Source organism: Corvus moneduloides, chromosome Z (assembly GCF_009650955.1).
Source record: "Corvus moneduloides isolate bCorMon1 chromosome Z, bCorMon1.pri, whole genome shotgun sequence".
Taxonomy (NCBI): domain Eukaryota; kingdom Metazoa; phylum Chordata; class Aves; order Passeriformes; family Corvidae; genus Corvus; species Corvus moneduloides.
The window spans coordinates 65,149,146-65,161,567 of NC_045511.1; the positions used below are offsets into that span (position 1 = coordinate 65,149,146).

At 43.3% G+C, this 12,422-nt stretch overlaps 1 protein-coding gene across 5 annotated transcripts in view; it reads right to left on the bottom strand.

The window, feature by feature from the left end:
* SMARCA2 (SWI/SNF related, matrix associated, actin dependent regulator of chromatin, subfamily a, member 2) overlaps nt 1-12,422 on the bottom strand; it is a 121,697-nt gene that overhangs the window by 101,617 nt on the left and 7,658 nt on the right. For 3 of the 5 annotated variants that reach the window (XM_032096659.1, XM_032096661.1, XM_032096660.1), the window contains exon 2: nt 6,523-6,783. The exons of the other annotated variants lie outside the window; for them this stretch is intronic. In XM_032096659.1, coding sequence (XP_031952550.1) covers nt 6,523-6,747 — 225 coding nt within the window. In that variant the 5' untranslated portion in view covers nt 6,748-6,783. The remainder of the gene's footprint in view (nt 1-6,522; nt 6,784-12,422) is intronic. 5 annotated transcript variants of the gene reach the window in all.

A 12,422-nucleotide genomic window follows, 5' to 3' on the forward strand; every position in this document is an offset into this window, starting at 1 on the left:
GGAGACTTGCTGGTAACTTGATCTGATTTCCAGAACAGAAGATTCTAGCTGTACACATTTGTGGTGTAACTGCAGGGATGGGTTTCATTGCACTAATAGGTGGCAACCATGAAACCTCTGGGAATGCAAACAGCTCAGATGGGAGTAAGATGGGACACAGCATGTGTACATCAGAAGTACAAGCATAAAGAGGGTGGGGAAAGGAGTTTTCTGTTAAAAAAGGGCAGCAGAGAAAAGCAAGTATGCGGCCTTTGATAAAGGCAATTTTAAAAAAAAAATCAAACAGGAACAGAGAGGTAGAGACATGACTGTACAAGAAAACTTCAATTCAAGGCATGCTTCTCTGGAAAGAACTGATCAAAAGAACAGGTTTTTGTAAAAAAAGTACTACTAAAAAAAACCACAGACACAAAAACAACTGTAGCAAACTGAAATGCTCCAAGCCTAATGGAAGGGAGACAGAATATACAGAAGAAAGCAGCTTGCATCTGAGCGTTTGCAGAACTTATGCGGTAAAAAAACTGAAAACCAAATTCATTAGAACTCATAAATCAGCTTTTTACTAGCAAAAATACAAAAGATGAAGATGGCATAAACTTCTGTGAAGCCAAAATTAGTTGTAATGATTACGCAATTGCTAATGTATGCAGAGCCTGGTACTTCCAAGAATGTATTTCATCTAAAAGCACCTCTACTGGCTATGGAAAAAAACATATAAAATAGGGGAGGGCAATTCAGCAGAGGACAGTGGTGGACTGCAAGAACTGAGGAATAGTTATTTCTGATAACTTTTTTGAATGATTGTACAGTTACAGAGGATAACTCTAAATCTATGCAACAGGTTAAAAAAGTACAAAGGGGATCTTACACACAATATAATTTCTGTAAATTCTTCAGTCCTCTATAAATAATTCAAGCTATCTTCCACAATGACATTGTTGGGATAAGAAAGTAACCTATATTACCAGTAAAGCACTACTATCACACTGGGGTACTTTTTTTATTTTAGTCTTCTAATATGACAGAAGGGAAACAGGAAGTTGAGACATATTCAACTTCGAGTAGAAATTACAATTTTGATTGGTGCCTGTATGTAAGGACACAAGTACCGAACAGGCCAAATAAACAATGCTTCTAGAAATAGAATGAGGGATGAACTTCAACTGTAGGCTAGCACATGCCTATAGACTTGGCAGACTTAGAGACTTACATAATGTCTAACGCATAAGGAACATTTTGCCTACAGTGCTTTTACTACGAATTTAGCAACTAAGGTCTTCGCACAGATACATCCCAGTCTGACCTATTTTCAGGTAAACTGTCACATTACAATGTCTGGGGTTTTTTTTGTTTGTTTGTTTTAATCCACTTCTTACAAAAAACAACCAAGCAAAAAAACACCCCAGCCTTAAAATCAAAGACTGAGTACCAGACTAGTTTTTCTTGTAGACCATGCATCCTCTAAAACAATGGAAACAATGGAACTACACAGATCAAACAGCAGTGTACTGTCATGTAACTGCCACTTACCTACACAGCATAACTGAATGCATCCCTGATGGATAACCAGTCTGACTGCGGTTTTTGCAGCAAGAAATTGGCCACCAATTCCATTAATCTCTAAAAAATCACTACATCACCATTTTACATATGTTCTCTGTTGAATTTTCAAGGTTGGCAATACTTTCTTTCTTTTTTAACTAACATAGACACAAACAACAAAAAAAATGCAGGGAACATGCCTGCTGATGTTGCATGCTGTTACATCTAGGACCATGACAGAACCACTTTGATTCTCACAATGTCTACTGTGCATAGATCTGTTACCCATTAATATTTGAAACGAGAAACCATTTGCCTTCTGTTTTAATGGAACATCGAGTGAACAACTAATACATTTAGTAAAAACTACTGTACTTCTGAAGAATTTTTTCTCTCCCTCACTTTTTATCTCACTCACCAAAACCAGTAATATTGCCCATGACATGATTGTAGTTATTCCACAGTCAGCAATCATTTACAGTACACCACATTATAAATTCACAAAAGAAGTGATTATGCATCAGGTTACAATTAAATGGAAGAGAAAATAAACCGAGAGCTCACAGTACTCTATCCGTCCCTCAACTGAGCACTGTGCAAATTAACAATCTACAGTGTTGTTATAACCAAAAGTTAAGCAGTTAAAAACCATGTGGTCCAGCTAGTGAATAAGAAGATACAGAAGGCTGTATCATAGAATCATAGAATGGCTTGGGCTGGAAGGAACCTCAAAGATCGTAAAGTTCCAAACTCCTTGCAGTGGCAGTCTCCAGACCAAGCTGCTCCAAGTCCCACCCAAACTTGCCTTGAACACTTCCAGGGATGGGGTATCCCTGAGCAACCTGTTCTAATGCCCCACTAGCCTCACAGGAAAATAATTTCTTCCTAGTATCTAACCTAAACCTCCTGTCTTTCAGTTGGAAACCATTCCCCCTTAGCCTGTCACTACCTGTCCTTCTGAAACATCTCTCTGCATCTTTCTTGCAGGCTCCCTTCAGGTACCGGAAGGCTGCAATGAGGTCACTTCAAAACCTTCTCTTCTCCAGACTGAACAAACCCAATTCTCTCAGCCCTTCCCAACAGGAGAGATGTTCTACCCCTCTATCATCTTGGTGGCTTCCTCTGGACTCACTCCAACAGGTCCATGTCCTTCCTGTGCTGGGACCCCAGAGCTGGATGCAGCACTGCAGGTGGGGTCTCAGCAGAGCAGAGCAGAGGGGTGGAATCCCCTCCCTGGCCCTGCTGCCCACGCTGCTTTGGATGCAGCCCAGGACACGTTTGGCTTTCTGGGCTGTGAGTGCCCATGGCTGGGTCATGTCCAGCCTCTCACCCACCAGCACCCCCAAGTCCTTCTGGGCAGGGCTCTGATCTGTTCATCCCCAGCCTGTAGTGATACCAGGAGCTCCCCCAACCCAGGTGCAGCACCTTGCACATGGCCTTGTTAAGCCTCATGAGATCCCCATGGACCCACTTCTTGAGCTTGTCCAGGTCCCTCTGGATGGCATCCCATGTGCAGATGTGTCAACTGCACCACTCAGCTTGGTGTCATCTGCCAACCTGCTCAGTCCCTTTGCCTATGTCATCAATGAAGACATTAAATAACACTGGAAATAATAATTTCCTATTAGCGCAATAAATATTACCGTATCCCGCAGCCGTAGGGAGGAGGAGAGACATCCAGCAGGCAGGAATTGTGCAGCAAGATTGATGATTTTAATTGTTTTACAAACTCTTTCATACACCTTTTTCTTCATAGTCTAATTGGACAAAGGATCAGCCACCCCCTGGGTGGACTGGCTGGAAGTCCTAATTGTCCTAATTGTCAAAATATTTTTCTACTGTACCATAAACATAGTTCTACAAGGTCCCAGGTGTTCATAGCTTATAGAACTTCTGCTATTATCTTCCATGAGAGAGGAAAGTATCTCACGGCTTAGAAAGAAGCAGGAAAATTCTTGCTAGCAGCATTTTTGTATCCACATGGTCCCAATACAGACCACTGAGGGACACTACTTGTCACAGGTGTACATCAGAACTCTGAGCCATTGACCACTACCCTCCAGATGTGACTGTCCTACCACTTTTTCATCCATCTAACAGTCCACTCATCGAAACCATCTCTCTCCAGCCTAGAGAGAAGAGTGTTGTGGGGGTCTGTGTCAAAGGCTTTACCAGTTCAGACTAAAACCATGTAACCCCATTCTGTCTCCAGAGCTTTTATGTGGATGCAGAGGAAAAGTAAGATTAGGGCAAGGAAGGCAGCAATGCTTTCTTTTAGTATCTTCGAGCTTCCAGGTATTTTTTCTCATAAGACTCTCTGAGGCTGTTACGGTTTATCTATTTAGCAGTATCCCTTACAGACTTCTTAAGTATTCCTCCTTAAACATAGCTGTCATGCATCCAAGATACACTTCAGTAAAATTTGGAACTGTATTTGGAAATTCGGTTGATAGTCCTTAAGAAACTAGCAAGAAATGCAGTTAATTTACTGTTTCTGTCAAAACTGTGTTACGTAAACTAATAGTAAATTTTCCCGTGGAAGGGCTTTCTGGTTACTAAGTGAATATGCAATTTTTAGTTTTCATAATAACAGTTCTTAAGTAAACATACTTTAGGAATTACAATTTATTAATATAAATTTGTTTCAATCCGTGTTTTCGCCACAGATTGATCCTTTGGATTTTTTAAAACTTTTTGCATTATATTATTGTTTGTAAGCTAGCCAAACATCTAACACAGAATGAAGTTGTTTCAGTTAAGCATGTGAATTTTAAGAGGAAGAACCACATCCCAACTGCATACATGTGTACCCCACAAGCAATTGTGTAACTGGGGCACTTTTGGTGCAATACCCCGTTTTTACTGCATTTCATTTAAAAAAACAGTGTTATGCTATATCATGGCTTGAAAGTCAACATATTTGTTATAGCACTAAGCAAACAGAAAATGTTTATCTGGTCCAGCTGCAGGTGGCTGACCAGCTTTTTAATTACACTGAACAACACTCAAGTAATATTTGCAAAATAATCTAGAGACACCCTTCTACAGCATTTCTTGGACCCTTCCAACAGTTATCACAATACACTATTTCTGGAGTTGCACAGAAAAACAGACCCAAAATCTCATCTAGACTGAAAATTAACTATGATTTTATTTCATTTTTTTCTTTTTTTCACTTGTATCAGCTCCACAGACCCATTTTCTAGCTTAATCATACACATACGAAGACAAGCTGGAACCTCTGAAGTGGAAACCTAGAGGACAGCAAGGTTGTTGCTACCAAAACAAAGACTTGTGAAATTACAGTCTTTACTCCATTATCAGAATCGAGGTATAGAGGAGGGAGAGTAATTAACTGTAACTATACTGAATGATCATCTTTGAATTGGCTATCCAGACTCTTTGTGGTGCATTTTTCAAAACATTTCAATGCCACCTCAATGGTCGAATTTCTACTCTGGTTCACAGAACCTGGTTAGATGCTCTCTGAAGTCTCTGAAAGAATGTTGTGGGATGACATTTGTTGGTTTGTTTCCAATTATAACACAGGATTAAATGGCTGATATAACAGGATATATCAGTAAAAACATAATGTGTGAAGCATTCAGCAATTCTACAGAAAGTTCTTGGTGCCATCTTCTTCTACAAGCAGAAGAAAAATAGAAAGGAATGAAGAACATTAAGAACTCTGGCTGTGAAGTTTGGGGACAGAGTTCTGAAAAGCTGGGCTGTAACTGACCCCACAAACAAAAAAATGCCAACTGCACATGTCTAATCTGGCTAACAGGTAAATCAGATACTTCAAGATTCAAATGCAAAGGTTATAGTTACTGCACATACTGACCTCTCAGAGATTACAACATGTCAGTACAAATGGGAAGCTCGATCATAGCCTCCCTCACTTCAGCTAGTCTTTGTGCTATTAAAAATTTTTTAGTTCTTCATGTAAAAGATGGTAATGTCATGTCCCTGTTGATTGGACAAACTGACCCATATGTGAGAGTGTCAAAATGAAGAAGATGTCATTTCAAGAGGAAAATTAAAATATGTTCCTATTACTTCAAAACAGTTTTTTGTTGCAGTTTTTTCTGTATGTGCATATAACAATTCCAAGTGGAATCAACAATAGCTGCCAAAGTGTTTTCGATACCTTGGCTCTGTAAGCTGCTACTACACATTTCTGAGTAGAACATCAGTGCAATTGAAATTATTCTGGGTTCTAAATCTCTGGTATACAACCAAACAAAAACAACAATACATGAAGAGACTGTTCTCACAAAGGAATTTCCACACAGGCAAGTAATTCCTCAAAGCAAGAAAACATTGATGATAGTCTAAGCACACATACAATTTTAACTGTGTAACAATAACCACTGAAGTGCAATTACTGACATGTTTTACATGACACAGTTTTATACTCCTTTGTAAGACGGAGTCCTTATAATTTAACTTGAAAGCCACATTTTTCAACCACACTTTCAATATGGAAGAGTAAACAAATTTGTAATACAAATTCTTTAAGGTGGATTAAGTTTGTTTTGGTGGCGTTTTTTTTACGAAAAAGAACAACAAATTTCACACAAAATTAAAAACCACCCCAGAAAAAACCACAGTATGTCCAAACAGACAAGAAGAAGAAAAAGAGGAAAAGGTGGTTAGAATGGTGTGCCTTTAAGTTTTAACACTATCATTCATTTTCTTCTCCCTTGTAACATCTGTCTTTCTGAAAAGTACAGTTTACAAATGAAGATTTGCAAACTACTAACTCTATAGTTCAAAGTAGTCTACTAAGAACAAGGAAACTGTGTTTAACCTGACACATGAATAATCTTTAGTAATAAAGAAAGAACTCAGAGCGTAGCTGAAATTTTGCAGGTGATGTGTAATAGCAGTTAAGCAGGTCTAAACATAGTTGACGTAGATTTTTCATCAGTGGAGAGAACTCTACGGAAAAAAGGTTCACTTGTAATGAACTATTACCTTATGCATTTGATGCATGCCTTCCTGTGGATAATCTGTAGGCCCCATTGTCGGCATTGGATGTGGGACACTGGGCGGACCAGGACTTGGCCCCATCATGCCGTGAACGGAGCCAGGAGATGGCCCTGGTCCTGGGCTAGGTCCCAGAATCGGTCCAGGTGAGGGTCCTGGTCCAGGGGAAGGACCAGGATGAGGCATGGCGCCAGGGTCTGTAGGCGTGGACATCTATTTTCTGTCTCCTTTTCAATTAGCAGAATAGCTCTAATAACAAAAACAAAACAAAACAAAAACAAAACCACAATTTCTATGTGACATTAGGGGCATTGAAAAAAATTTAAGTAAAATCTACTGGCAATTCTTACACACATACACACACACACACACATATATATACATACACATGCAAGCTGTCATCAGCAAAAAATGTTTACATGATCCTTAATGTTGCCCATTAGCTTGATCACCCTTCTAAAAGCCCACTAGAAAGATAAGGATCCTGGTAATTCCATCCATTTCTGGACATTCGTATGGTACTCACAAAACAAAGCAGCTGGTGTGCTATGAGAAACATCTACCAGAAACAACAACAGCTGAACTGACTTGCTATCACCAGATGTGTCATGTGGGCCAAGCACAGCACAGCAGTACTAAAAGCAGGAAAGATAGCTGGGCATCTCTGTAACCTGCGTGTCAAAAATTCTTTCCCTAAACAGCTGTGACTAGCCTTAAATTTGTACTTGTGAGATTCATGGTAATACACTGAAACAAGCATTAAAGGAATATTAAGACTGTTTTCAGAACTTTTTTTGCACTTGCCTGAGAGCACTGAGACATACATGGAGCCAGCAGCCTGCCCTGGAGTGGCTGACTGGGCACAAGCAGAGCCAGTAGTGACAGCGACAGGTTGGAACATGGCCTAACTGCCCCAATCACCCCTTGCCAAGGCTAACAGCTCCAGCATGGAGCCATGGAGCACAGCAAGCAGGGCTGGAGCCAGGGGAACCACAGCAGAGCGCCGACACCCACACAGAAGCAGCAGCTTGCCCTAGAGCAGCTGACTGAGTGTGAGCACAGACAGCAAGGATGGCGGCTGCTCCCACTCTCTCAAAAGTGGTCCTAGTGAACGTGACCAGGGCACACTGGCAGAGCTCCCCTAGGACCATTTGGGAGCAGCCAACAGAGGCAGCGAACAGACCCAGCAGCTGGAGAAGACAGGCATAATCTTATTAGTATATGCTGCCTCAAGTATGGTTTTGACACGCCACAGAACTTATTCCCCCTGGAGTCACTGTACCAGCCACCAGAAGCCTCCAGCCAGCCAGACCATCCAGTAATAGACGCACCTCTTCAGGACTCAAGTTGCCAGGAGTTCCCCAGCCTCACTGTAAGGCTGGGGCTGACCATCACACCTGTCACAGAAGATGTGTTGTTGTAAATGAGCTGTCGCCAGGTGAAGGAGCCATGGGACTAAGTGAACAGCCTGTGCAGTACTCCTGAGAATGAGTGAGAGATTGACGGGCTATTCCCAAAGTGTCTCAGAAGTTTCAAACCTCCACTGAAGTGAAGATGCAGGTGGACTCAGAACCCTACCAAGCAGTAAGGCAGAAGTCTCTTGAACATGAACACTGGAAGGTGGTCACTGGCCAGTCTAGGCAGAACACTCCTGAAAACTTGAACACACCAAATAGCACTGGTACCTTTCACAAGAGGTATGATGTCCTGAAACTGGAAGGACAGTCAACTGATGAGGTAGATAAAGGCCTTTCTGGGATGGAGGAATCACCTGGGGCAAGACAACCTGCCACCCTCATCATGACTGCCCCTGTTAATTAAAAGGGAAGGGTAGTTGATACAGGTGACTCCCTTCTAAAGGGAACCGAAGACCGGCTATGCAGACCAGACCCAAGCCACAGGGAAGTCTGCTGCTTCCCAGGGGCACGTGGTTCCAACACTGGGTGTCATTGGCAAAATCTGCTTTTTTTTTTTATCATGGCATGGTCTATCTAACAGTTGGTGTACTGATACATGAAGGGACGCACCTTTTGCAGTATGGAAAAAGGTTTCTAGCACAAGAGCTAGCGGGGCTCATTGACAGAGCTTTAAACTGGATTGGAAGGCAGGAAAGGATAAAACCATGCTTGCCAGTGATAAGCGATGGGACGGCACACCAAAACTTGAGGAACTGAGATCACTCAATCCGCCCCATGAGGTGTAGGCTACAATGAAGAGCACGGAGAAATGAGCAAGGGGAAGCTTTGGCCCAGTGCCAGAAGTATCTGGCATAAATGAAACTCAGTGGGATGAGTCCTGTAACTGGTGTGCCGTGATGGATGGTTACAGGCTCTTCAGAAGGGATAGGCAGGGCAGGCAAAGCAGGGGGGTAGCATTGTTAATAATGGAGGGACAAGAACGTATGGAGCTTACAACTGGCTACAGCAGGGTTGAGACCCTCTGGGTTAAGATTAAGGTACAAACAAATAATGAAGATGTCATCATGGGAGCCTTCTATAGACCATCTAGGCACAACAATGGCATCAATTCTTCAAGTTACTGAGGGACACCTTCAAATTTCTCCTTCTGGGGTAATTCAACATGTCAGATGTTAACTGGGGATACCACACAGCTAGCACAATCAAGTCCAGGAGATTCTTAAAACGCCTAGATGCTACTTCATGGTTCAAGTACTGAGACAGCTGACTAGGAAAGATGCTCTCCTTGACTTCATCCTTTTTAACAGAGAGGGTCTTACGAGTGACATGGTGATTGGTGGTCTTCTTGGCCTCAGTGCCCACAACGTAATCAAGCTTAAAATCTCTGATAGAAGGGAAAGTGCCAGCAAAACCCCAATTCTGGACATGAGGAGAGCAGACTTCAGGCTGCTCAGGGAATTACTGAGTAAGGTACCCTGGGAAAATGCTTTTGCAGGTGCTGGGATCCGTCAGTGCTGGTCACGTTTTAAGCACCATCTTCTAAGGGAACAGGAGGAGGCAATTCCCAAATGTCAGAATTTGAGCAGGTGAGGCAGAAGATGGCTTGGCTGAGCAGGAATCTTCTTTGGGAGGTAGAGGCAAAAAGGAAGGTGTAGGCTCAGCAGAAGCAAGGTCAGGTGATGTGAGAGGAATACAGAGATGCTGCTCACCACTGCAGCGAGAAAATCTGTCAGGCTGAAGATCAGCTGGAGTTGAAGCCAGCCACAATAGACGGGGACAACAAAAAGAGCAGATTTGAAATGCATTGATAGCAAAAGACAGTGGAGAAATAATATTGTCCTGTTACAGGATGAGGATGGTCACCTCACAAACAGGGACATGGACAAGGCAGAGACATTTAATGCTTTCTTTGCCTCTGTCCTCAAAGCCAGTGATGGATTAAGGGGGTCCCAGTGCCCTGGGCTGGAGGACCATGGCTGTGAGAATGATCAACTCCTGGCTGACCCTGACCTTGTATGGGATCTGCTGCTCCCACTGGATCCCTGTAAATCTATAGGGTCCAATGGAATTCATCTGAGAATATTCAGAGAGCCAGCTGATGTCATCATGAGATCTCTCTCAAAGATTTTCAAATGGACTTGGGAAGCTGGAAAGGTCCCAATTGACTGCAAGCTGGCTGACATCCCAGTTTTCCAGAAGAGCAAGAAGGATGAGCCTGGACACTACAGGCCTGGCAGTCTCACTTCAGTGACTGGCAAAATTATGGAGAAGATTATTCTGGGAAGTCTTGAAAAACACCTGAAGGACAACGCAGTCATCGGTCACAGCCAACACAGGTTCTTGACACAAAAGTCCTGCCTGTCAAAATTAACTTACTTTTTTGACAGGCTAACCCATCTACTTGGATCAGGGGAAGCCAGTTGAAGTAATCCTTTTGGATTTCAGTAAAGGTTTCAATACTGTCTCTCACAGGATCCTTCTGGACAAAATGTCCAGCACACAGCTGGATAAACACATCATGCAATGGGTGAGCAACTGGCTGATGGGCTGAGCACAAAGGGTTACAGTGAATGGGGTGGCATCAGGCTGGTGATCTGTCACTGGTGGGATTCCACAAGGCTCCTCCTTAGGGCCAGTGCTCTTAAACACAGTATCAGAGAATGGTTTGGGTTGGAAGGGACCTTTTAAGCTCATCTAGTTCCAACTGCTGTGCCATGGGCAGGTATACCTTCCACTAGATCAGGCTGTTCAGAGCCCAGTTCAACCCAGCCTTGAACACTTGCAGGAATAGAGATCTACAACCTCTCTGATCAATCTCTGCCAGTGGTTCACCATCCCCACCATAAAAAGAATTTCTTCCTAACAGCTAATCTAAGTATACCTTCTTTAAGTTTAAAACCACTGCTCCTTGTCCCACCACAGTGTGCCCATATAAAAAGTCACTCTTGCTCACTGTTATAAGGCCCCTTCAGGTACTTGAAGGCCACAATGGGGCCTTCCTGAAATATCCTCTTCCCCATGTTGAAAACCCCTGCTCTCTTTCTTCCACAGGAGAGGTGCTCTGCCTAACCCTCTACAACTTCATGGCCATCTTCTGGACCTACTCCAACAGGTCCAGGTCTTTCTTGTGCTGGGGACCCCAGACCTGGACACAGCACTCCAGGCAGGGTCTCATGAGGGAAGAGTAGAGGGGGAGAACCACCTCCCTCACTCTGCTAGCCACATTTCTTTTGATACAACACAGGATGCAGTTGGTTTTCAGGGCTGGAACTCACCTTCGTAAAAGACCTGGATGAAGGACTTGAAGGGATACTAGTAAGTTTGTAGATGATACAAAAGTGAGAGGAGCTGCTGACTCCCTCAAAGGCAAAGAGGCCCAACAGAGAAACCTAGAAAAACAGGAAGGCTGGGCAATCACCAACCATATGAAGTTTAACAAAGATAATTGCCAAATTCTGCACCTGGGATGGGGCAACCCTGGATGTATGGACGGACTAAATGAGATGCTGGAAAGTAGTGCCACAGAAAAGGACCTGGGGCTCGTGGCCAAGGGAAGGTTGAAAGTGAGTCACCAGTGCCCTGGCAGCCAGGAAGACCACCTGTGTCCTGGGGGCATCAGGCACAGTATCACCGGCCGGACAAGGGAAGGGATTGTCCCGCCCTGCTCTGCACTGGGGCAGCCTCACCTCCAGTGCTGGGGCAGTTTTGGGTGCCACAGGATAAGAGAGATATAAAGCTATTGGAGAGTGTCCAAAGGACGGCGACAAACATGGTGAAAGGCCCAAAATGGGAAGCACCAAGGAGCAGCTGAGGTAATTTGGCTTGTTCAGCCTGGAGCAGATGAGACTGAGGGGAAACCTCATTGCGGTCTACAACTTTCTCATGAGGGAAAGAGGAGGGACAGACACTGTTACTGTATCTCTTCTCTCTGGTGACGAGGTACAGGACCTAAGGGAATGGCCTGAAGTAGTGTCACTGGAATAGGCTCCCCAGGGAAGTGGTCACAGCACAAAGCCTGAGAGAGCTTAAAAAGCGTTTGGACAACATTCTCTGGCACATGGTGTGATTCTTGGGGTGTCCTGCAGAGGACCAAGAATTGGACTCAATGATCCTGTGGGTGACTTCCAGGTCAGGATATTCTGTGATTCTATGACTTGATACCTTGGGATCCTGTTTCCTTGCAAGTTGAAACAGAGATGCCTATGAAACTTCTCAGTTCAAAATCTACAGTCCTCTACAGCCCCACAACACGACCACAAAAGGAATAAAGGTATCAAATGTTCTCAACTGCAAACACCATAGCTTCCTCTAAGAGGCCTATGTCTGGCTGTATGAAGAACAACACACACTTACACACAACAAGTAGTTCTTATATGAGTCAATCATGATATTGCAAAATCTAAGACTGACACTCTCACAGCTGAGTTGCTCTGTGCATTATAAGCAAAATTCAATCCATTTAACAAAGCA